Source organism: Talpa occidentalis, unplaced genomic scaffold, assembly GCF_014898055.3.
Source record: "Talpa occidentalis isolate TD23 unplaced genomic scaffold, MPIMG_talOcc4v2.1 talOcc4.16, whole genome shotgun sequence".
In the NCBI taxonomy this organism is placed as follows: domain Eukaryota; kingdom Metazoa; phylum Chordata; class Mammalia; order Eulipotyphla; family Talpidae; genus Talpa; species Talpa occidentalis.
Genome location: NW_023601653.1, coordinates 42,169,376 through 42,195,025, shown reverse-complemented (window position 1 = coordinate 42,195,025; position 25,650 = coordinate 42,169,376). Strand labels below are relative to the sequence as shown.

The window sequence follows — 25,650 nt, the reverse complement described above, 5'->3', positions numbered from 1 at the left end:
TTACTCAATATTTCAGAGTAAACTAGAATTAGTAAGATTCAGAACTTCTATTTTTAGCTTTATCCATTCTCACATATTTAAATTTTTACTATTGCTAAATTATTATAAATTACAATAATCACAAAAGCAAGCAATTACGCTGTAGGGTTTTATCAAATGTAAAGAAATATAAATTTGCTCACTTTAGGCAAGGAACATAAGAAATATCTAAATGTTTTGTAACATTTCCCCTTAACTATAATAAATGACCAAGCTGGAAAAAGAATTTATAGTCCAGGATCTGAGGGAACATTAATCTCAAGTGACATCATTTTCACTTTTCAGAGCTGACTCAATCGTCTGTGTGCGCGAGTGGAAGCTCACATTTGGATGAGCCCGACACAGGTGATCTTTGCCCACACCAGAACCGAGTCTAGATTCTCTTCTTCAGGGAGAAGCCACCTGAGGCCCTATTTCCTCTGTTCAGGTAGCCAGACGCCCAGACTGACGGGCATGGAGTCAGAACAAGCAATCAAATCAAAAGCACTCAAAAAATTTTTCATATTTCACACCACTGTGTGTGTCTGACCCAATTCTACACTTGATCTTAGCCAAAAGGCTGAGAAGCAATGACCCAATTCTAAAACAAATACATGTTTTTACTTATAACTGTTTTTCTTGTGAATGTTATCCAGCTGTGGCTTGTTTGTATCACACCTATATTCTATCTGATCTGAAGTTCATTAAAAAAAATTATCTAGACTTTTTTAGGAAAAGATTTTATTTATTTATTTTTTGCATAGAACTGGGGTGCAGGGAGATGGGAGGATTCCCCAGAGACAGAGTGGGGAGCAGAACAGGCAGATCTACTGAAATTCACTGCTGAGGGGAACAACAGGCAAGACAGGAGAAGTCTGCTGCGCCATGTGGGTCAGCTCGCTGGCCAGAGATCTCAGGCCTCAGCAGTGATAGCGCTGAGCCTTAACCCCTCGGCCACCAGGGAGGCCCCAAAATGCCATTTTAATTTCAAGCTAAGCCTTAAGCTTACTTAAGTTCAAAATGGTTGAGATCTCAAAAATGGTTGAGTTTTAATAATTTAATACTCAAGTTAGGGTCAACTGAAGTCTTGTCAAAATACTTTTAAGGGGGGCCTCCCCGGTGGCGCAGCGGTTGAGCGCTGGATTGCGAAGCTGCCCGCAGCCTCTGCAGCGCCGGTTCGATCCCCGGCCGCCGGGAGAGGGTCCCACATGGCGCGCAGACCTCTCCTGCCGTCCGCTGCTCCCCCCAGCAGCGTACTTCAGTCCCTCTGCCCTCTCTGTTCCCCGCTCTGGCTCTGGTGAATTCTGTCACCCTCCCGCGCTTCTGACTGTACCCAGTGCTTGTATTAATAAATAAATAAACCTTTAAAAAAAATAAAAATAAAATGTAGCTGCTTCCTATAAAAAGAAAAATACTTTTGAGGGGGTCTCCTGCTGGCCTAGGAGTTAAGTCTCAGAGCTGTCACCACTCGATCCCTGGCCAGAGAGCTGACCCATATAGGGCGCAGCAGACCTCTCATGTCTCTCCAGCTGCTCCCATCAGCAGTGGATTTCAGCCGATGGCTTGTTCTGCTCGCCATTCTGTCTCTGGGGAATCCTCTCACCCCCAGGACCTCTGGCCTATACACCAGTTCTTCTATGCAAAATAAATAAATAAATAATCACAGAACAAATTTACAGCATCATTAAACACAGTGCAGTACAATAAATGAATAAATGTATCAAAAATATTTTTAAGTTACCAAACACTGAACTTTTAACAAATGACAGAAAAGCGGTTTCTATAATGTGTTTAATGTTTTTTCTCCTATACTATTCAGATCTTTCAGGTAATGAGACAGAAAAGGGAATGACTCCTTAAACCTCTTTAATGGCACTTGTCATTTGATGTGATCTACCTTTGTATATATTTTTTACTTTTATAAGTGTTAAGTAAACTTCTGGAGGGTACTGTGTAATGGGCACTTAATAGTCATCAAATAGACAAATGGACAAACAACCAACAAGGTTACACATAAGTGGCAGATTTGTTTCCATGTTTGCAGTATGGGATACACATTTGTAAAATGTAATCTACAATCAGAAGGAAAAAGAAAAATACCGGATGGTTTCACTTATACCAGGAGTAAAGGAAACCAAGTAAGACATCAGTGTAAAAAAATAATAACAATATAAAACACAACAAAACAAAAACAGACAATTAAAATCAGAGACGTACTGCAGGGGGGGAGGAGGGAGAGGGATCAGAGGGAGGGAGAGAGAAGCACAGGGGACTGAGGTGATGCTGCACAGGTGCATTGGTGAAGGACTGTGGGGACTACATCTGAGGGGTGTGGGGGGAAGCAAATATTGTTTAAAAATGAATAATGTTGTAAAGAAAATAAAAATCTTATTCACAGGCAGAAAAAAAAGTAATCTACACTATACAATTCAAAATGAATAACAGAGGAAAATTAAGGATAACATAACACACTGGCCAGACTCAAGAGATTTTTCTAAGCCTACCTTGTGATGTTATCAGAACAAATATGTTGACTTCTTTTGATTCTCCATTTTCTCATTTATAACAGGTGTTGGTAGGATTATCTGATCTCTGAGCTCTCTATTTTATGATGAACTATAAACTATCAATTATTATAGGTCATTGCCTAAAATCACCAGCCCCATGGTACAGGCCAGGTGTGTGTGCTGGGGGGGAAGGGAGGGGGCGGTGAGCAGATTTACCAGAGACAGAGCAGGGAACAAAACAGGCAGATTGACTTAAGTACACTGCTGAGGGGAGCAGTGGGCAAGTGAGGAGAGGTCTGCTGCGCCATGTGGGTAGCTCCCTGGCCAGCAGGGGATTGAACTTGTGCTTCAGAGGCTGGGGCCCAGGGGTTGCACATATCCTTGCATTTATGTACATGAATCATTCACATGGCAAAAGAAAACCCCATCCTTGCAGAGCAGGCTCCTCCACAGTGGGCTAGTCACCATTCGCAGAGTATGCTGCGTGAGTTCCTGCCTCTCAGCCTTTTTTTTTTTCCCCCCAAAGATTTATTTATTTATTTATACAAGCACTGGGTACAGTCAGAAGCGTGGGAGGGTGAGAGAATTCACCAGAGCCAGAGCAGGGAACAGAACAGGCAAACTGACAAAACACACCGCTGAGGGGAGCAGCAGGTGTGGCAGGAGAGGTCTGCATGCCATGTGGGACCCTCACCCGGCGGCTGGGGATGGAACCGGCGCTGTGAAGGCTGCGGGCAGCTTCACAGCCCAGCACTCAACAGCTGCGCCACCAGGGGAGGCCCCTCTCAGCCTTAAAACACCCTGGCCCATCCTTCCCCACCACCAACTATGTACATTATTATTATTATTTTTAATTTAAATTTTTAAAAAATATTTATTTATTTTTATACAAGAGCTGGGGTACAGGCCAGAGGCACAGAAGGGTGAGTGAATTCACCAGAGACGCAGCGGGGAGCAGAACAGGCAGACGACCGAAATACACTGCTGAGGGGAGCAGCGGGCATGATAGAAGAGATCTGCCATGCCTTGTGGGAATTGCCCTGGCCAGCCAGGAATCGAACCCACACTGCAGAGACTGCGGACAGCTTCACAGCACTGCGCTCAACCCGCTGGACCACCAGGGAGGCCCTATGAACATTATTTTAAGATACACTCAAATACCCCCTATTCTATAACGTTCTCAGGCTTGTCCAACACCACTATCACACTCCTTGAACTTATTGTAGAGTTATTTCTATGGTCCCTGCTTCTTCCTGTTATTTATGAACCCTAGAACTTTGAAAAGGGTGCTGAACTTTCTTTAAACAGCTTCTTGGTTTCTTGTCTTAGCATGTTGTATAGCTGACAGTCTTCCATTAATGTTAGATTTGTTTTTTGTTTTTTTTTCAAACATTTATTTATTTCGTAGAACTGAGGTGCAGGCCAGAGGTGTGGGGGTGTGAGAGGATTCCCCAGAGACATAATGGGGAGTAGAACTGGTGGATCTACTGAAATCCACTGCTGAGGAGAGCAGCGGGCCAGACAGGAGAGGTCTGCTGTGCCATGTAGGTCAGCAATCTGTCCGGGGATGGAACTGAGGCTGCAGGGGTGAGGGTGCTGAGATTTAACCCCTAGGCCACCAGGGAGGCCCCATCATCAATGGTAGTTTGAATGGAGATAGAACAAAAGAACGATGACAAAACACTGGTTCTGGACATCAAGGAACTCTCCCATGATTGACAAGAGAAGACAGATTCATGTAAGCTACTCTATGGATAGCTCCTATTTTAAAAGGCTTCAAAGCAAAACATTTATAACTTTCATTAGTAACCCTTTTCTGGATCAAAGAGTCCTTACCTCAATAAAAATAATGCAATTTAAAAAATAAATGTTCTCTCTTGTACAGGAAATTCTTATAAAATTCTGCAAAAAGGATGCTTACAATGTCAAAATACAAATTCAACACTATTGAGTCCTCTCAGGAGCATTATAGCTATCAACAGAGCTTAAAATGCAGTATATTTAAGATGCTTACATTTAACCAAATAACACACTTACTTGGCAAATACACACAAATATTCACACAGGTACATATGTACGCAAATTTTGGGGTTCATGAATAACAGGAGTAGGGAACATAGAAATAACTACACTATGTTGAAGGAGTGTGATAGAGGTGTTGGGTGTGCCTGGAGATGTGCCTGTATACACTCACACACACACACACACAAGCACACCAACGAAGGCGCGGGACACACGCATATGCGAGATGATCATAAATATGAGGCCCCTGCTACCTACAGGACGACGCTGGCCCTGGAAAATGCTTAACTCCTTCCCTTCCTTATTTCTGAAGGTTTCCCAGATGTTCCAGACTTTCAGATATGGGTTTTCTTAAATTTTGTTTAGGCCACAGATCATTTGAAATCATTAATTACTTTTAGAGACTGAATATTTGTGTCCTTCCCCAAAGTCTTGACACTATAGCATGACACTATCAGGAGGTGGGACCTTTGGGAAGTGATGTGGGTAGACCCCTCCCAAATGGGATTAGTGCCCTCATAATGGGTCCCAAAGACCTCCTTTGCCCCTTCCATCACCAGGAACACAGCAGGACCAGGGCAGTCTGTAACCTACAAAAGGACTTAAGCCAGAACTTGATATTGGACTTGTAGCACCTACAAATGAGAAGTATATTTCTATTTCTATTGTTCATTTAAAATTTTCAAAAATAGTGCCTCCTCGGTGGCAACAGCGGTTGAGCGCTGGGCTGCAAGGCTGCCCGCAGCCTCCACAGTGCCAGTTCCATCCCTGGCGCCGGCGAGGGTCCCACATGGTGCACAGATCTCTCCTGCTGTGCCCGCTGCTCCCCTCAGCAGTGTACTTCGTCAGTCTGTCTGTTCTGTTCCCCTCTCTGGTGAATTCTCTCACCTTCCCATGCTTCTGACTGTACCCAGTGCTTGTATAGATAAATAAAATCTTTAAAAAATAAAATAAAAATTTCAAAAATACAGGATTATGATCACATTAAGAAAACATGTTTTGCCTGACATTCCAAATATGTCTATTTGGAAACACTTCATGGTTAGAATATTCTTCCCTTTTATTTTTTTAATTCAGAGAATGTATTTATTTATTTTTTAAAGATTTATTTATTTATGCATATAAGAACTGGGGTACAGGCCAGAGGTGTAGGGGGTGAGAGGATTCACCAGAGAGACAGTGGGGAACAGAACAGGCAGATTGACTGAAATACACCACTGACAGTACAGGCAGATTGACTGAAATATACTGGAGCAGTGTGCCAGACAGGAGAGTAGAGTCTACTGCGCCATGTGGGGCAGCTCCCTGGCCAGGGATTGAACTCCTGCTGCAGTAGCTTCATAGTGCTGCAACTTAATCCCTTGCACCACCAGGGAGGCCCTATCAAAGAATGTATTTATATATTTTTCTTTTTCCCTTTTGTTCCTGATACTACATTGCGACTCATTTCCAATCGAAATCTACAATACATTTTGAGTACCAAAAAAACCCCAGAATCGGGGATCTCCCTGGTATCCTAATGATTAAGTCTCAGCACTGTCACTGCTAAGGCCTGAGTTTGATCCTTGATCTGAAGGTCTATTACTACTTGCACAGGAATGTAGTCAGTATGTTTCGGCTTATGTGTATTTAATATTCTTTAGCACATCCCGTAAACCCTCAAGAACTCCATGAAGTCTCAGGCAGATGAGGCAGAAAATGACGAGAAAGCACTGGGAAATCTATAATATGGGTTGGAGAATTCCATGAATTTTAGGCAATTATATGGACTTCAGAAAGGAATGACCCCACAGAGAAATTATCTTGTTGGGTGATAAGAGTTGAGCATGAAAGAAGGAATTTATGAACAAAGCTGTAGATTCTAGGAGTCAGTGTTAAGGTAGAATGAAATGAAAGGACGAGTGAACATTCTGATTTCTGTTCAGCCATTGTGAAATCATTCACGATTTATGAACAGATCTATTATGTGGCCATGCCTACATCTCCTCAATACATAAAACTAGCTGGTCACTATCATAAACATAAAAAAACAAAATAGATGATTAAAAAAGTAGTTTGGGGCTCTTTTGCCCATCTGTGACTATGCAGGTACCTGTTTTTCTTTCTCCTTTTCCTTACAAACCTGTCTTATTAAAATGTAAAAAAAAAGTCTAGTGTTCCAAATATAAAGGTTAAAAATAACACAGAAGACACATTATTTTATAATTAACTTGAACAAATTAAAAGCTTAATGAGCCTTGCACTTAGAAACACTTTCAAGAGTTATTGGATTTAAATTAAGTTATTCAATAATGTAAACTGAGCACTCTAGTGGCTATGTGCAATATGGGATTACAAAGAATTAGTAGGGGTCCCTGGCTTCAAGGATCACATATTCTAGTAGAACTGGGGTGCAGGGCAGGGGGCGGGGAGAGGATTCACCAGAGACAGAGTGGGCAGAACAGGCAGATCCACTGAAATACAATGCTGAGGGGAGCAGCGGAGAGATAAGAGAAGTCTGCAGTGCCATGTGGGCCAACTCCCTCGCCTGGGATTGAATTCAGGCACAGTGGCTGGGGATAGCTTGATAGCACTGAGACTTTAACTCCTGCGTCACCAGGGAGTCCCTGATTATGTGTGATTTCTTATTTAATGAAAAAGCCTTAAGTATCCCATCTTGTTTGAATAACAGATATTATGACCAAAACAAAACAAACACTTGTAAGATTGAAGGCGACTGGTAGTTCAGAGACAAACATAAATTGCTCTGTGGATAGACAGCCTGTTTTTTTTTTAAAGATTTATTTATTTATTTACACAAGAAATGGGGTATAGGCCAGAGGTGCAGGGGGGAGACAGAGTGGGGAGCAGAACAGGCAGAGGTACTGAAATCCACTGCTTAGGGGAGCAGCGGGTGAGGCAGGAGAAGTCTGCAGGGCCATGTGGGTTGCTTCCTGGCTCCTACTGCAGTGGCTGGCAATAGCTTGATGGCTCTGTCTTTAACTCTGTGCCACCAGGGAGGTCCGATATACAGCTTTCAATATAAGGTATAAATATTGCTTTCTCTATATTCTTCCTAGGTGGAAGAGTGTGGTCCTTACCTGAGATTAGACTTTCAATTTTCAAGCCATAACTGACCAGATTCTTCTCAAGCCTTTGGGTAATTCTTGTGGACAACTATAAGAAAGGGCTCCCCACTTTTGGAGAAGCTAAAATAGTTCAGTTGTCATTACCATCTCTCGAGCTGTGGCTATTACAAAACGTGATTCTTACTAAACTGTTGTGTCGATTTCTTGTTCACTAGCCTTGTTGCTGTTATCTTTTTCAACCAACTGGCTTCCTCTGCTAACACCTTCAGATGTTACTTTTTCAAGATGAGCCCACAAACTAAGTTAAAGAGTAGATGAATGAAATCATCTCTTCTAGGGACTCTTTGGCAAATGTTCAGGTTAACATTATACATCAGGTTAACATGTATAACATTATACATGTTTCAGTGACTATGTGTACCTTTGCAGAATAGGTAGAAACTAGTATATGTAAGAGTTGACATGACTGTTTGCATAAGTTTTTATTACTGAAATCTAGCAATATTTTGTCTATTGATTATAATCAGAGAATGCATTTTTTTGTTTTTTGCATAGGCAGAGATGTGGGGAATGAGATGATTCCCACGAGACAGAATGGGGAATAGAACAGGAGGATCTACTGAAATCCACTGCTGAGGGGAGCAGCGGGGAAGACATGAGGTCTGCTGTGCCATGTGGGTCAGCTCCCTGGCCTGGGATCAAACTCAGGCCTTGGTGGTGATAGCACTGAGCCTTAACCCCGAGGCTACCAGGGAGGCCCGAGAATGCACTTTTAAAGACAAGTTGTAAAATGAGTTAATAAAGTCCTGGAGGCTTTTCAAAGCCTTTGCTGTTCTCCATCTAGAAACAATAGGGACAGTGTAACATCTAGACAGGACTCTAAAAACACTGTATCAAAATACCTAGGCACACTGCCCATTTTTTAAAACAAATCTTCAGCATCAATACTGGATTGTTTTGTAACTCATGAAATATGAATAGATTATGAGATTTCCAGGTACCCATTTAGATTCATTAGTAGAGGATATGGCCTGAACCTCACCTAAGGAGGGCTTTTCAAGACTTCATATTTGCCACAAGTTCAAATGTCCTCTCTCTTAGATGTATGCTTTAAGATTATCTCACCTTGGGCCTCCCTGGTGGTGCAAGGGGTTGAGACACAACCTGTGAGGCTATCCGCAGCCACTGCAGCACAAGTTCGACCCTGGCCAGGGAGCAACCCACATGGCGCAGCAGACCTCTCCTGACTCGCCCACTGCTCCCCCTAGCAGTGTATTTCAGTCAACCTGCCTGTTCTGTTCCCCGCTCTGTCTCTGGTGAATCCTGTCATACTCCCCCCACCACACACATACCCCTCTGGCCTGTACCCCCATTCTTGCATGCATAAATAAATCTTAAAAAAAAAATAAAATTACCTCAGGCCTCCCCTGGTGGCGCAGCGGTTGAGCACTGGGTTGCGAAGCTGCCCACAGCCTCTACAGCGCTGGTTCCATCCCTGGCTGCCGGCAAGGGTCCCACATGGCGCGCAGACCTCTCCTGCCACCCGCTGCTCCCCTCAGCAGTGTACTTCAGTCCTTCTGCCTGTTCTGCTCCCCGTTCTGGTTCTGGTGAATTCTCTCACCCTCCCACGCTTCTGACTGTGCCCAGTGCTTGTATAAATACATATATCTTAAAAAAATTAAAAAATAAAAATAAAATTACCTCACCTATCAACCATTTGTTTCTTTCTTGTATTACCTAAAAGCAGGTTTCCCACTTGACTGGTGGTATTTTACAGATAGCGAGCACTTAGTGTTGCTGAGTACACAGTTAGTGGGTATTCTGTCCTAAACCTGGCCTCCTAGTCAGGAAAATCCAACCTCATGTTTTAGACCTGTCCAAAAAAACTTTCCAGATCTGTTCCAAAACAATCCATCATGAAACGACTGAAATCTCTGCCTATTGATAGGAAGGTCTTACCTATGACTTCATGGCTCTTGATTATAATTTGTCTTCCTTAAATACAGCTCAACTTTTGCTTTCAAGTTTTGAGGTTTGGGCCATGGCCACTTCTGATCTGGTTCCAGACTGCAGAATTTTTTTTTAAAGATTTATTCATTTATGCATACAAGAACTGGGGTGTAGGCCAGAGGTGTGGGGAGAGGGGTGAGAGGATTCACCAGCGACACAGTGGGGAGCAGAACAGGCAGAGCCACTGAAATCCACTGCTCAGGGGAGCAGAGGGGAGACAGGAGAGGTCTGCTGTGCCATGTGGGTCTGTGGGTCAGCTCCCCGGCCAGGGATGAATCTCAGGTCACAGTGGCTGGGGACAGCTTGATAGCGCTGAGACTTTAACCCCTGAGCCACCAGGGAGGCCCCAGACTGCAGAACTTTTAAGGCATATCTACTGCTCTGAAAATCTTTCTGCAAGGAACCTAGTCACTTTCTTCTTGGAAAATAAATCTTTACTTGAGACCTATTAGTCAACATAAGCAGGACTCATGAGCTCTCTTTCATCAACGATTGGCAAATGACCGCTACTAGGTCGACATGTACGCAACATTGAGCAAGTTCTGTGAGGGTTGCTACTTGCTACACTATCCTTCCTGAACTTTCCGGTTTAGTTATTGAATCTGAAATAAGGTAAGGAGCATCTCCTTCCAAAGAGTAGAACCAACTTTATTAGAAATAATGGACTTGTAACTAGTTTTTGCTTTCGTATTCTTGGCTATGGTAACTCAAAAGATTCAACATCAATACATTCCTTAGATGCTGGGTTTGTTCTCAATTACCACAAAATACTAAGGGAGGAATATTCTACTAGTGTTTTACCTGAATAATACGTTAAATGTTTAGACGGCTAGAAGTATAAACCTGTGATGTTCAGAGTAGGGCACTGGTTTATCATAAAATTTGTGGGAAAATATGGAGGAAACTCCCTTACAGTAAGCAATTTGATGTCCCTGAATTCCTGTCCTGTTTTGATGGAAAGTGAGCTCTGCTAAAAACAAAAATGCTATCTGGCACTTTGATTCTGGGTGAAACATCTAGGTTTAACTTACGACTTTCAAGAGAGTAGGAGGACTTGCAAAGATACCTATTTCATTTGCTGAGCTTGTGTGCACTCATGGCATATGCATCTGGCCTGGTTTGGGAATCTTCCAGTAGTTCCTAGGGGGAATAGTCAGTATCTGTGAAGCACAGCAGGGAAATAACATTCCTAAATGTGGCTATAGACTATCTCAGAAAGAGCAAAAATCATTAAAATAAGGTATTGTTGGGAGAAGAGGATGTCCTGAACAAACCCCACAAGTAGGCTTTATGGGCCCCACCCCCACCCCAGACGAGAGAGATTCAAGACACCAAGGACTACAAACCCCTAATATCATCACCACTGAAGGGAAGATTGCTGGGTGGAGTTAAGCAGCCAGGCTTGGTATATAACCAGACATGTGGGTTTTGGAGGCCCTTGGTTTTCGCCGGCTTTCAGCATGCTATTGGGGCCCCAGCTCAGCATAACTGGTAGGACACAGTCACCAATTTATCTTTCTCCCTGAGTTATTTCTTCATTCCCCCTTTTTGTAAATAAACCCTTTATTAACCTTTTGTGCGTGCATACAGTTGAGTCTCATTAGCAGTCAATTTAAAGTGTGTGATGAGGATCCACAGTCCTGCCAACCCATTTCACATTGGGGTTGCCCGGTAACAGTTCCAATATGACCACTTTTCTAAATCTGCTCACACAGAGGATGGCCATCGCACTGAGGTCCCAAAAACATGGTTCAGATTTCCTCTTAGTCAGCAAAGAGAGGGTATATACTCTCACTGGTAAGGAATGAAGCCCTTATGTTCTGGGCAACTCAAGCTGTGTCCGAAAAGATTTGTCAAGCTGCACCAGACTGAGAGTTGAGGCCTATTAACATAGCCTGGTAGACTTTGATAGGGCATTTAGCAGGTATATATTGATAGTTGAGGCTAAAAGTAGCAATAACATTTATAAATGTTACATAAAAACCAGTCTTAAAAGGATCCTATCAAATGTTCTTACCTGGCTACTATACAAGGAGGGCAGAGTGGCAAAGCAAATCTAAGAATAAGTGATAAGGGAGTTTCACAGATTCTAATTTAAGATAAAACATTGCCTAAGAAGTCCCAGATTTCCTATTTGAGATGTTTTCTCAATAATTCCCTAAGGAAAGACTTTTTAGCGTATTCTACCATTGGCTTTTATTTTGCTGATTTTCTATCACATTCACTGATGGATGACTTGTTTAAACTTCCATATACTACCCTTTAAATAATAAAAGATTAGAAAATATTTACAGTTTTATGCATATTAGTTTAGCAAAGAACTATGATTCTGGAAATTGGATTTTATTAGCAAGATGAAAGAATGTTTAGTAGAAAAAGCACTGGTTTGTGAGCCATGAGACGTACTGTAAAATGTTTATTTTTTTAAGAATGAGCTCGGCGTATAACATAAATCAAGGGCATCAGTCTAATTATTGGAATCGAAGCAAAACATGTGTTTTTTCTCAATATGCCCTTTCCTTTGAGTCAGCAGGGAGAAGGCCAAAATCTTTTTAGTTATTTATTTTTGCCTACAAGAACTGGAGTATAGGCCAGAGGTTTCCGGGTTGGGGTGGTGTGAGAGGATTCACCAAAGACAGAATGGGGAGCAAAACAGGGGAATCTACTGAAATCTACTGCTGAAGGGAGGAGCAGGACAGACAGAAGAGGTCTGCTGTGCCCTATGTGGCTCAGCTCCCTGGCTGGGGATGGAACTCAGATGGTAGGGGTGACAAGGCTGAGACTCAACCTCAAGAACACCAGGGAGGCCAAAATCTTAATACTAGCATACATATAAAACATAATGAGGTGCTAACACAGCCCCATACAATGCATAAAACTGTGGGTTTAAATAACAATAAATATTTACCTAACGATCTACATACAAAAAAGGGGCACAGAAATAATTAATACTAGTTTCCACTGGCAAGCTGGAATATGCACAATTTAGGATTGGAATAGTTTAGCATTTTTAAAAAAAGGTTATGCTGGGGCCTCCCCTGGTGGCGCAGTGGTTGAGTGCTGGGCTGCGAGGCTGCCCGCAGCCTCTGCAGCACTGGTTCGATAGGGTCCCACGTGGCGGGCGGACCTCTCCCACTGCCTGCTGCTCCCTTCAGCAGTGTATTTCATCGGTCTGCCTGTTCTGTTCCCCGCTCTGGCTCTGGTGAATTCTCTCACTCTCCCACACTTCTGACTGTACCCAGTGCTTGTATAAATAAATAAATAAAAATTAAAAAAAAATAAGGTTATGCTGTAGTATCCTTCAAATTCCACTTATCATCCACTGGCCCATAGACAAGTTCTAAGAACTGGTTGGAAGATAAAGGCGCCTTTTTGACAGGTCTCTACAAAAGCAAGGTCTGGGCCAAACTCTTAGATACCTTCTTCAGAAGCTGCATCAGGGAACTGCAGAGCAAGCACAAAGAACAAGAAGATGGCAGGGGGACCTGGGTGGTCACTGGTATGAGGAGATCACTTCACCCTCACTCTCAAAGCAGATGCTACCATGCACAAAGTGATGATAAACTCACAAACACCAGAGGCCTCCCAACTAGTCAGCTGAGGAATTATATTTGGGGCCTGTTTGGAGCTAACTTACTCCCTTATCCATACATTTCCAACAGAGGACAAATCGACTAATGGTTAAAGAATTTCATCCAAATATTTTTCGAAATCTACTGTAGTTTTTTTAGGAATAGAGTTGTCTGCTGCTATCCTTAAAATATGATGAACTAAATGGTACTCTTCCTTAACTTCCGTTCCAAAAGACCTTTCTTGAGACACCACCACACAAAATAAAAAGCAGCACCGAAGACAACCCTGTAAATTTACTACAGAGCATTAACTTCCAGGCATCATCCGGCCCTTTGAACATGCCCTTCCTGCTGAGAGCTTCTCCCTAGAAATATGCAATAAACACACCTTGTTTTACAGGGCCACTGACTCCATGAACACTATTCACAGACAAGCTGACTATGCTCTAGCTGGGGATATTGTAATACTGTTATTACCAAAGTCTCTTTAGAAATTGACATTGAAAACATGGAGAAGTAGAAGAAGAGTATTTGCAGTGGGCACAGACCCACCCTGGGTGGAGTATTTATAAGTACTTATTGTAGTATTCTTTGCTAGCCCCAACGTTAATGGAGGAAAAAAAAAAGTTAGCAAAAGGCACTGTAAGGGATGGATTTTTTTCAATAGGAAGAAGGCAAATTCCTGCATACTACTAAATGCAAGCTTCTTTACTGCTTCCAGAAGAACAGAAGCATGGGTCATTTAACCCCTGATTAACACTGAGAAAAATCTGTCTTTAAATGCAGTTAGAATTAAAACATTATAACAGGACCCACACACATATTTGTATATCACTAATGGCTGTTATTAACATTAGTATTGTTAATAAGAGAGATTTGCTTATAAAAATGCAGCACAACATTCTAAAATTTTCATCGTTTAAAATACCTGGTAGCACTATAGCTAACTGTGAAATACTCAGTTATTTTGCACCCCTAAAGAACTGTTTATAACTATGTCTCATGTACATTATAAGATTATTCTATTATTAACTGAGTTCTACATACCACAAATTATGTTAAAGTATCATGGCATTAAAAAAAATTGAATTTTCCTTAATGCGTACAATAAGCTTAACAATTTACACTAGTCCTTGGCTGACTTCCCATTTTGATAGTGCATATAGTTTGTGGTATGTTTTCAGAGAAAAATAAATTATAAAGTTAATACTACTCTTATTAGTTATAAAGGAAAAAACTGCATATGCTTTCGTGAAGCGTAGTAATTATTATATAAGCTAGTTTTGATTTCAGCTTCATTCCTATTGTTTTATCAACAAGATTGCCAACTCCTTAAGCTTTACAGTTTAGTCAATAATTAGATTTGCATTAAATTCTGAATTAATTTGTCTTTGGGATTTAGTTTTTTTTAATTAATAGTAATGTCAGAAGAGTCAATGTACCAAAAAATTGAAACAGAAAATCAAAATTCATTAAAACAATATTTGTTTGCACAGTAGTAGATATATATATATATATATATATTTTGTGGGACCCTCGCCGGCGGCCGGGGAACTAACCGGTGCTGCAGGGCAGCGCTCAACCGCTGCGCCACCTGGGGAGGCCCACAGTAGTATATTTTTTACATTCACTGACCATCCCCTTGCTTTTCCCATAATAAAAAGTTAATTACTGGAATCCTATTTTTTGAAGTTGAGTTTTCAAAGAATGTGATTTAAAGCTATTAATATTTTTACAGCACTTTAACACTAATACTAATATTGATCCAAATACTAACGCAAGGCTGTTTGGTACATAATTATATTTTGTCTCTATTTTAAACAAAAATTTTGAATTTGACTCCATGCTAAAGATACTGCTTAAGTATTAAAAATTAAGAAGCCTATGGTGTGAATATACTATCAATATTTTAAAGCTAGTAAAGAAAAATCAAATAACGGAGTATAATTTCCTTGAGGGCTAAATCAATTTCTCTTCCCCCACCTCTTGCCCAAAATAGGCACTCAATAAATATTTACTCAATGATTTAGTGATCTGCATTGATGAGAAGAAATATTTCCTTGGTTTAGTATTTATGCTCGCCATGTATTAAAAGGTATTAAATACTACAAAGCGGCAAGCAAATATAAACTGAAATTATACTATAATAAGCCTAGTTGGAGTCTACTTTTCAGTGATGGAAACAGATGAAATAAGAATACAAAATGTTAACACCTCAAATCCATAACAACTTTTAAAATTCAAGATTCTATAAACAACTTAATGGGCCCAATTTCCTATCAAAAGCACATTTGGGAATGTTTCCCCAAAGACTCTTATAATTGGCTAATATTTAATTTTTTAGCTAAATATTACTGAAAGGTCTTTTTTAGTTGTAAATTTCACTTCTTAAATAAAATGTATTAGAGTTAAGTAAAAAATATAACTTCTACAATCTATTTAAATAAACAAAACAAAAAAATCCCCAAATGCTATCAAATGCCTTCGGGACAAATTCCTTAGGGACAAATTCAGAACATCTACATTACAATTACCCTAATCTGCAGAAGAATAAACTATTTTCTCACTTTTTAAAAGCTTATTTACCAGTACTCCTTAAGAATCACCATCTGAAGAAAAGGCCTCATTTATTATTTGACACTGTAATCAAATTACAACTAAAACAAGTTTGCCCACACAAAAAAGTAACAGCAGAAGATAAATACTTCATTAATTTTTGCAATATATCTTAAAATACTGCAAACGCAGCAAGTAGTGAAAGTATTCCCCCATCTTATCAATGGTTTCTTAAGACCTTTAAAGACGAATAAACCGAAGTTCAATAGTTCAACCAATTTTTGAAACCTGAGTAACCTGAAATCCAAAATTCCTCGAATGGATATATAATTTCTTCAATTATTTCTTTCAGCTATTGTAATCATGCATATACCCCACACGCTTGATTTGGAAATCCTAAATGTGTGTAAGTTTTTTAAAGCTTACTTGAATGAGCAAATTATTTTAGAAACATCACAATTTCTTGATTAAATAATATTGATATGGAGCAGAGAACAGAAACCTAATTACAATATTCAGGGCTTGCAGCGACTATTAAAATGAGGCTTCGCATTTTTTTTTTCCACATCAAAAAGGACTTGTCAATATTTCTTATCACAATGGCAAGCCCTACAAATGGAGTTCCAACAATTTTCAGTTATTGGTCATTTGAATAGGAATTCTTGAAAACTATGAACTACATTTCATTTTATATCTCATCAAATTAATAACTATTGTAAAAGTATTTGCATAGCTACGTTTTTTCAGTCTCCACCTGCTCTATGCTGCCCACTATAGGAAATGCAATATGGTACAAAGAAATGTAATACTAGGCAGGGGGATTACTATTCCTGCAATCCCATTAAAAAAAAAATTCTCTGGGCACTTGGGTGCTAAGATGGGTATTCTCGCAAAGGATACGCACCGATTAGAGGTAACTAAATTTATTAAATGTAAAGGACATCAGTAGAAACAGGTAGGACCAAAAACTCTATCTCGGTAACCCACATGCCAGAATAGCAACCGGGTGCGGCAGGAGATGGGGCATGGAACTGACTGAGTTGCAGCCTTCAAAAAAAATGCAGATTTGCACCATGAGGAAATTATCAGTCAAACCAACATAAACAAAACAGCTAAATTATTTTTTTTCTTAAAAGCACGGAAATACGTCTGCTGCAACAAAAAAGTTTAAATAATTCGTGTAATTCATATTTAACTTTCACCAGATAATCTCCTTTCTTTAAACTCTAACATTCCTAAGAGCAAATACCGTTAATAGCTTCCCTTCCCTTGCCATTTATTTTTCTAGTTTTGAAGAAGTTGTACTACGCAGTTATGCAATAAACAGCAAGTTTTCTGGTTTTTCTTTGCCTAAGGCATATCCAAAGTGTAATTTACATTTTATCAGATATCCCTGACTCCATTTTGAAGATGACAGTTTCTTCTGCAGAAAAGCCCTTTTTTCCGATCAATTCTCCAGCTTCATCCCATCTTACATTTTTTAAATAAAGCATTTAAACGTCAGCATCCCACTCCCAGTCTTAAGCCTTCATATCTGCACCGAAAAAAGCAAAACACACCACCGTACAGGCATGTGTGGGTGCAAACCCACATCTGAATACCAAACAGTGGCTTCAACGTGGCCAACCCCCCTTGGAAAACATCAACATGAAATGTCCTGTCACCTCTCCCATCCTCCTCTTCCAATTAGAAGTGAGACCACCAGGCTTGGGCTCCCAGAAAAGACGTCCTAACCTTTCACCCGAGACCCCGTTAACACACAACCCCAGGTCCGGACAGGACGCGACGATTTCAGCGCCGACGCCTCCGGGCCCACTGCTGCCCCCCAGCACCGTCCGGGGCCCGGTTGCGGCCGCCCGCACCGGCAGCAGCTCCCGGCTCGTCCGACTCCGACTAGGGCCCCGACGGGTCCGTGCCCTCCGGTCCCAGAAACAGCCGGGAAGTAGCGGCGCGGCGGGCCCGCCGTGCGCGCGGAGCCCCAGCGAGGCCGCAGCCGCCGGCGGGCGCGCGGAGAAAGCACCGAGTCACCCACCGCCGCGGGCAGCCACCGCGCCGTCGGCCGCAGCTCCCCGCGGCGACGATCACCCGGCGGCTTCTTCGGAGCAAAGGGGGAAAAATTTAAAGCTCAGCGGCCGGCACTTCCCATCGAGCGCGCTTCCCCTCGGCTGCAGCCCCGAAGCGACATTTCCCAGCGCGGCGGCGTCCTCGGCGGAGGTATCCCATGTTGACAGATCTCTCACCTCCCACAAAATGGGGCCGAGGAGGCGGCCGCTGTTTCCTCCATGGGCGCCGCCATTTTGTGAGGCGGCGGCGGCAGCCCGGGGTGTGTGTAATGGTTGAAGAGAATGACCCCCTCTAGGGAATCCCCGGCGCTGACAGTTACGTAAGGGGCTGTGCGCAAGTGCGGCGCTCAGGGAATCCGCACAGCCGGGCCGCGCTTCTCGGCGGCCCACATTTCCACCACCCCTAGGAGGCCCGTGGGGGCAGGGCGCGCGGACCCGGGCCCCCGCCCGCCCCGGCCTCCCGCGGCCGCCCGGCGTATCCACCCGCGCCCGGCCGGTCTCCGCCCCTCGCGGCGTCGGAGGCCGGCCCTGGCCCTCGCGTCCGGAACTTCCAGCCACAGCCTCACGCCGACCCCGTTTGAGACACAAACTCCTCGGGAAATAAACCCGTTTCCTCGAGCGAGCACCGGAAGCGCGCCGTCCGACGTTACATAACCCCCCACCCCACCCCCCAGAAAGGCCCCTGTGGGAGCCCCCACGGCCACGGCCACCCGTCCTGACTCGACTGCTCGGTGACCTTGGGCCAGGCAGCCCCTGGGCCTGGGTTGGTCACCACTGAGATGGGAATAATAGGCGGCTTCCCCGACGGGGGCGCTTAGTGAGCACTTGTGGCGAGGGCTCCGCAGGCCCGACCTCTCGTCAGTGCAAACTTAGGGGGCGTTTATTGAGACGTCCGCTCCCACGGAAGGTTCTGGTGAACCTTCGCACACTGCAGGCGCTGGCGGAAAGCAGGGGGACGCCAGGCTTGCTCCCACCTTGCAGCGCACCTCGCGCTCAGATCCCTTGGTAGAAACATGTCAACGCGCCCAGGACCAGAGTGCAGGGCTGTCCCCTCCCCAGCCTCGTTACTGTGAGCATAACTCGGCGTCGAAGCGTCTCGTTTGCACGTGAAGCCCGGCCGGGGCCGCAGGAGTGAGGAGCGCCGCCGCCTCCACACGACCCGGACGGTCCGCACGGCGTGGAATCCACAGTTGGCTCGAGTTCGGCGGCGGATCGTTCACGCCCAACGCGCCGACCAGGCCCCAGAGTCCTAGCCGAGGCTGCCAGCGCCGGTCCCGCCAGGCCCGGGGGCCCGAGTCCCGAGTGTCCTCGTCCCGGGTCCGCGAGCGCCGCGGGGCTGAGCCCCGGCCCCGGCGAGGTCGCCCCATTCCCCGCGCCGCGCCGGGCCGGGCGGCGGGCGGGGACTCGGAGGCGGCGACGCCAACAGCCGGGTCGGGGACGCGAACATCGCCTCCACCCCTAACCCTGGAACAACCGGTAGTGGCCGTTTCCCCGCGCCGCCCCCTCCCCGCTGGCTTTGTGTGCGTGTGAAATGTGCGGCACATTGCAGATGAACCCTAAGCCGCGAGCCGAGTCTATTGTTCCCCGCGAGGAGCCGCCGGGCGGTGTGGAGCCGGGCGCAGTGCCGCGGCCGGCCCTCGGGGGTCGCTGTGCCGCGCCGGCGGCCGAGCCGTGGCGGCGGCGCCGGCGGCGGCCGAGAGCGAGGCCGGCGGGAGGGACGCGGCCGGGCGGCGCGCAGCGGCTCGGCGGCCGCCCGTGCCTTCAGCCGGGGACGCCCGGCCGCGGCGGCCCAGGCCGCGCGTGAATGTGTGCGAGGCCCCGCGGAGCCGCGGCCGGAACCCGCGCCGGCGCCCGCTCTCCACAAACCACCACACAGACCTCCCCCTCCCCACCCCCAGCCCCGCCTGCCCCAGCCCCGCCGCCGCCGCCGCCGCCGCCGCGGCCGCCAAACTCCGGGCCTCTGGCCGCCCCGGCCCCTCGCCCCTCGCCGCCCGCCCCTCGCCCGCCCGGCCGCGCGCCCCGGCCGCGGCACCATGTTGAATCGCGTCCCCAGGCGGAGCCGCCCGGGCCGGCGGCGCTGAGAGGCCGGCGGGAGCCCGGCCGCGGGGAGGGCGGGGAGGAAGGGGTGGGGGCCGCGCTCGCCCCGCGGCTCCGCGCGATCCGGCCGTCGCCTGCCCCTCTAGTTTCGCTCGGATTTCTTTCAACTTTTTTCGAAATTCCCCTCCCTCCCGGCCGCGCTCCCCCCGGCCGCGCTGCCGCCCTCCCCTCCTCCTCCTCCTCCTCCCCCTCCCGCCCTCCTCCCTGCGCCGCCGCCGCCGCCGCCGCCGCCGCCACCGCCGGCCCATGACTGAGCCCCGCCGCCGCCGGCCGAGGAATGGGCTCCGGGCGCTGGTAGGAGGCGCAGGGCGCGGGGGGCGCTTCTAAAACGCCGATCCGGGTTTCCGAGAGGCCTCCTGCGACCGATTATGGCCAACTCGACGGGGAAGGCGCCGCCGGACGAGCGGAGGAAGGGGCTCGCGTTCCTGGACGAGCTGCGGCAGTTCCACCACAGCCGCGGGTGAGAGGCGGCCGGGGGGCGGCCGGCGGGCCGGGGCGGCGGGCGCGGGCGGCGCGGGGTCCGGTGACAAGTGCGGGCTCTCTCGCTCCCGCAGGTCGCCGTTCAAGAAGATCCCCGCGGTGGGTGGGAAGGAGCTGGATCTGCACGGTCTCTACACCAGAGTCACTACTTTGGGCGGCTTCGCGAAGGTGAGTGGAAGTTTGGGTCGGGCTCTCCCTCCCGCCGGCCTCCGCCGGAAAGTCGCCCCCGACCCCGCGGCGGGCGCCCGGGCCCGGGGGGCGGCCGGCGGGGGCCCCGGGCGCGCTCCCCGGCGCCGCGGGCTCGGAGGCGGACGCGGCGGGCTGTTTTCGGCCTGGTGCTCGCGTGCGCGCGGCGGCGCGGGGCTCGGCGGCGGGCGGCCCCGGCGGCTCGCGCCCGGCCCGGTGCCCGGCGGCCCGCGGGGCCGAGCGCCTCGGCGGGGGTGCGGCGTGCGGGGCGCCCGCCGAGCCCCGCGCCGCCCCGCGCCGCCCCGCGCCGCCCGCCCGCTCGGCTGCGCTGCCGCCGCTGCCGCTCTAGCCCCGAGACACACACACTCTGAGAGCAGTTTTCGTGCAACTCAAAATTAGCGCGGGCAGGTTTAACATCGATAATCGGCTGCGAAATGATCCCGGCAGTCGGGGGCACAGCCTCGGCCCCGTCGCCCTCGGTTTCTACCGCTAACAAAAGAAACCAGGACCTGTCTCCAAATAGCCATCTTAGGCTTCAAGGCTAGGCAGAAGCTGTAGGCCTCAAAGAAGGGCCTATGGAGATGGATAGAGCTGGGAGAGGGATCCGAAGCGGCCCCGGCCCCGGCCCCCCCAGAACCTGCCGACGTCGCTGTCCGGAACAGTATTGATCCTTTTGAACTTTTTTTTTTTTTTTTTTCGTGTAAACGGACCGCGTAGAGATTTAAAAGGGGGCGACAGAGGGACTTGCGATTGGTTATTGTCCGGGCTTCAAAAACAAAACAAACCCACCACCACCACCCCCTCGCCCCCCAAACAAAACATGTGCGGGGAAAACTCGGCCCCCCGGGGCGGGAACCCCGCGATCCGGGCCGCCCCTGCCGGGTAACTCTCGCGGATCTATCCCAAACACCCACTGATGCTGGCGGTGGCTGCTGTTCTCTGTAGAATGGGTCTTCGGCTCACGGTTGGCTTGGACTTTTCTTGGATTGTGCACTTTGAGACGAGTGTGGCTGTGTTTTTAACAGGTTTCTGAGAAGAACCAGTGGGGAGAAATCGTGGAAGAGTTCAACTTTCCCAGAAGTTGTTCTAATGCTGCCTTTGCTTTAAAACAGTATTACTTGCGGTGAGTAGTGGTGCCTCTTTCTATGTCTTGTGGAAATAGGGTACTGATGGGGGGATTTGGTTTTAGCCCACCAACCCGCCAACCAAAAAAAAAAAAAAAAAGAAAAACCCCAGCCACCCTGACCAGGTTTCTGATCTCTGTCCATTTCAATGTGAGAAACGTTAAATAGGTACAAAGTGAGATTGGAGGAAGGGGAAAGTTTCCCCTCACCTACTTTGGGATTGTTTACATTTTTCCTGCAGGATCATTACAGGTGACACTCCAACCAGCGCCCCCCCCCCCCCATCGTGGTAAACATTCTTTTGTGACATTGTTATTGATTGCTTGATAGCCAGCTAGGGGCAGAGAGGTGATGCTGCTAAGAGTTAAAGATAGTCCATGAAACTTTGTATCCCTTGGGAAAATTTTTTCTTTGTTTTGGAAACTCCTTTGCCTTTTGAAATTCTGACTTTAGGAATTAAAAAAAAAGTAGGAACCTCTCTTTTGGACCGAATCTCAGAATATTTTTACATATTATAGCAAGTTGATGCCTCAGGTGACCAGAATTGTTATGATAATTTCTTTTTGTGTTTTTGAGAAACTTTTAAACGTTTAAAAGGATTATGATATGCTTAGGAAAACTAGGGATGCTATAAAATAGAACACTATGATTTGGATTCTTTCATCCTTCTTTTTCGTCTGCTCATCTGATAAAATAGATTTCTTACTTGGTTGATAAGTGATTCAATTTAGAGCGTAGAACTTGTGATTCAGCTTTACTTTTCCAGTTTTTCTTCTAGGAATATTTGCACATTGTAACTGACTATAGGGTCTTTTATTTTTAATGTTTGCTTGTTCATACAAGGTCTTTGGTTGGTTATTCTAAGTTAAAGTAATGTTTTTCATGTTTGTTGCTTTTAAATAATGCTATTCTAGGATAGCCTTTTGTAGGTAATGTAGCTTCTGCATAATTTGAGGTTGGCATTTATCGTTGCTCCAGATACAATATCCAAATGTGGATATTCTGTGTGGTGTTCAGCGTTCTGGATTAGGAAATGCAGTCATTACACAGGTGTACTTCCTATTGGCTATCTTGGATTGACTTCAGGCTTGAAGCTGAAGAGTTCACAAAACTTTGTGGAGTAGTTCTTGAATTACACAGAAGTCTAGAAAATATCAAATATGGTTACTTTCATCTCTTGTGTATGTGTGATGGCACGTATATCAGAGTACGTTTTTTAAATAAAGGGCTAAAGTGAAAAAAAGTAAAACAAAGTTAACCTCAAAAGCTGTTGCTTTGCTTCTGTGGTGGGAAGTAGAGAAATTTTTATTCATGGTGATCGTCATTTGCTCATTTGCTCATTGCCCTGTAAAATGGAGAGGAATTCCGTTAATATATATTCTAGTTTTCTGGTGATCGGTTTGAAGTATTTGGACTTTAGACTGTTTAAAATAAACATTTTATAGTTATGCCTGATATTTATTGGATTGGTTGAGAGCTTGAAGTTTCCTATCCCAGGGTGTACTGTATGATACATCTGGTTCATGAGATGTATGTTCTTGTGAAGAATTTGCATTCATACTTGCAGGGTTTTTAGCACAGTCAAATGTCTAGATTCCAATTTTTTTTTTTTTGCAAAAGTTAATATAAATATTATTTATATTTTGATTTTTATTTTGAACTCCATTGAGTATACTTATAAGTGCAATTTTTAAGTATAATTTCAAGGTTGTTCATAACTATTTATGTTGTTCTCAAATCAATTTTAGCTTTATGCAGTTTATTAGAAGCTGCTTTTTTGAACTATGTCCTTAGCTAAACTTGTTTTTCCTCCATATGTCACTCTCCAGGTTTGTTTTTGTAGGGTTGTAACTAGGCTACTAGAAAAAATGTTGAAGCATTTGTTTTGGAAAATAAAACCATGTGAAGATTTGCATGGCTTGTAAAGAAATACAAAAGTAATATGCTGTTCAAAAATTGGGGACTGCCAACCTTGCAGGATATTATTTTTCCATGGTGGTATAAGAAGACTGCACAGGGAGAAGACATGTGTTCTGTAGGGTTTTACACCTTACTCTGAAAAATCTTAACTGGTAGACAGGATGCCAAACATTCATAGTAATTCTGTTATTTAACCATAAGAGTGCCTCTTTTTAGTAAGAAATAGTAATCACGTGACTTTGTAAGTTCCCTCTTTGCTATATCGAATTGAACATCATAGTTTCTGATGAGCAGATAATGCAGTGTGTTTAATAAATCACAGATGGAATAATTTTCTTAATATGAACTGCCTTTTCATTTGACTACTGTAAGACTGTCATTACATGTGTTAGTTTTCATTTACTCTACAAGCGTAAATTTGCTGACATTCCTCTGTAATTTTTTTTTATTAATTAGGTGGATGACTGTTAGCCTAATATTTTGTATTTTCATATCACAGACATTTAAATAAAGGAAAGCAAACTGTAGCTTGACCATGTATATATTCCCACATTTTCATGTTCATTTATACAGAGACTTGAGTGTAGTTGCTTGCCAAAAGTTTGATTGTATCAAAGAGACAATTGTAGATTTGCCTAAAAACTTCTCAAAGTCTGAAATTGAAAATGCAGTTGATTATTTGTTTTTTAACGTTGGTCTTTATAACTACAAATATGATCCCTACTGATAACATGTAAATGTACTGCAGTTAAAAATTGAATATTAGTCATCTGTGAATATCTGCGTACTTTTGTTTTCCTATAGTTCCTTTCTTGACATGTACATGTCAGTATAGTCCACAAATGTTTATTATTAGAATACCGCTAAGTACAAAAGGATAAGGTATAAGTCCCTGCATTTTGTAGATGGAGAAATTAAAGTGGTAAGAAAAGGGCTTTAGGGGCATTTATAAATGGGACAAAAAAGTTGTGTTCATCACATGTGTTTAGTCATTTAATTAGTCTATTATGAATTCAGTTTGATAGTGATAAATAATTTTAAGAAATTAAAATATAATTGAAAATTCACATGGCCTGAATTTTTGCCCAACTAGGTCTATACCCAATGTGTTCCATATTTACTCAGTGAACTTTTTTTTTATTTTTGCCTGTTTTGGTGGTAACATTGGCAGTTTACTACTTGTTCCTGGTAAGAATTTGTAACCTTTTTTTTTTTTTAAAGATTTATTTATTTATGCATACAACAATTGGGGTACAGGCCAGAGGTATGGGGTGGGGAGGTGAGACGATTCACCAGAGACAGAGTGGGGAACAGAACAGGCAGATTGACTGAAGTACACTGCTGAGGGGAGCAGTGGGCGAGTCAGGAGAGGTCTGCTGCGCCATGTGGGTAGCTCCCTGGCTGGGGATTGAACTTGTGCAGCAGTGGCTGCAAAAAGCTCCATAGGTTATGTCTCAAACCCTTGCGCCACCAGGGAGGCCCCCGTAGGTCACTTCTTTTAAGATAAAGTATATGATGACTCTCCTTAGGCTAAGTGAAAAGAATGCTTCAAAACTGTAATAAGTACATAAAGTGATACACTGAATTTGTGAATTACTAAACAGAACTGACAGAGAAATTGCTTCCTTATTCAAGAAAGGAAAATAAGGGCTTCCCCGGTGGCGCAGCGGTTGAGCACTGGGTTGCGAAGCTGCCTGCAGCCTCTGCAGTGCCGGTTCGATCCCTGGCTGCTCCCCGGCCACCAGAGGAGTGCCCCACATGGCGCGCAGACCTCTCCTGCCGCCCGCTGCTCCCCTCAGCAGTGTACTTCGGTCCTTCTACTTGCTCTGCTCCCCGCTCTGGCTCTGGTGAATTCTCTCACCCTCCCGCGCTTCTGACTGTACCCAATGCTTGTATAAATAAATAAATAAATCTTTAAAAAAAAAGAAAGGAAAATAAAAATAATATGGAGACTGAAAGAACCAACTGTATCTGAATTAATTTTTCATTTGATTTTAATTTAATGTTGATATCTTTTGAGAATCTTA

General features: G+C 44.9%; 2 protein-coding genes and 1 pseudogene across 2 annotated transcripts in view; 1 reads left to right on the top strand and 2 right to left on the bottom strand.

Annotated features, from left to right (window-relative positions):
* Positions 1 to 19,360, bottom strand: part of LOC119247570 (uncharacterized) — a 169,089-nt gene extending 149,729 nt beyond the window's left edge. Inside the window, exons 1-2 of the mRNA XM_054696763.1 lie at positions 18,885 to 19,360; positions 17,994 to 18,408 (exon numbers count right to left, since the gene is read on the bottom strand). Of these exons, the coding sequence (XP_054552738.1) occupies positions 17,994 to 18,408; positions 18,885 to 19,360 (891 nt within the window). The remainder of the gene's footprint in view (positions 1 to 17,993; positions 18,409 to 18,884) is intronic.
* Positions 469 to 610, bottom strand: LOC119248536 (U2 spliceosomal RNA; annotated as a pseudogene).
* Positions 19,361 to 20,156: 796 nt separating the features above from the next.
* ARID2 (AT-rich interaction domain 2) overlaps positions 20,157 to 25,650 on the top strand; it is a 145,381-nt gene continuing 139,887 nt past the window's right edge. The window contains exons 1-3 of the mRNA XM_037514105.2: positions 20,157 to 20,373; positions 20,468 to 20,561; positions 21,605 to 21,702. Coding sequence (XP_037370002.1) covers positions 20,282 to 20,373; positions 20,468 to 20,561; positions 21,605 to 21,702 — 284 coding nt within the window. The 5' untranslated portion in view covers positions 20,157 to 20,281. The remainder of the gene's footprint in view (positions 20,374 to 20,467; positions 20,562 to 21,604; positions 21,703 to 25,650) is intronic.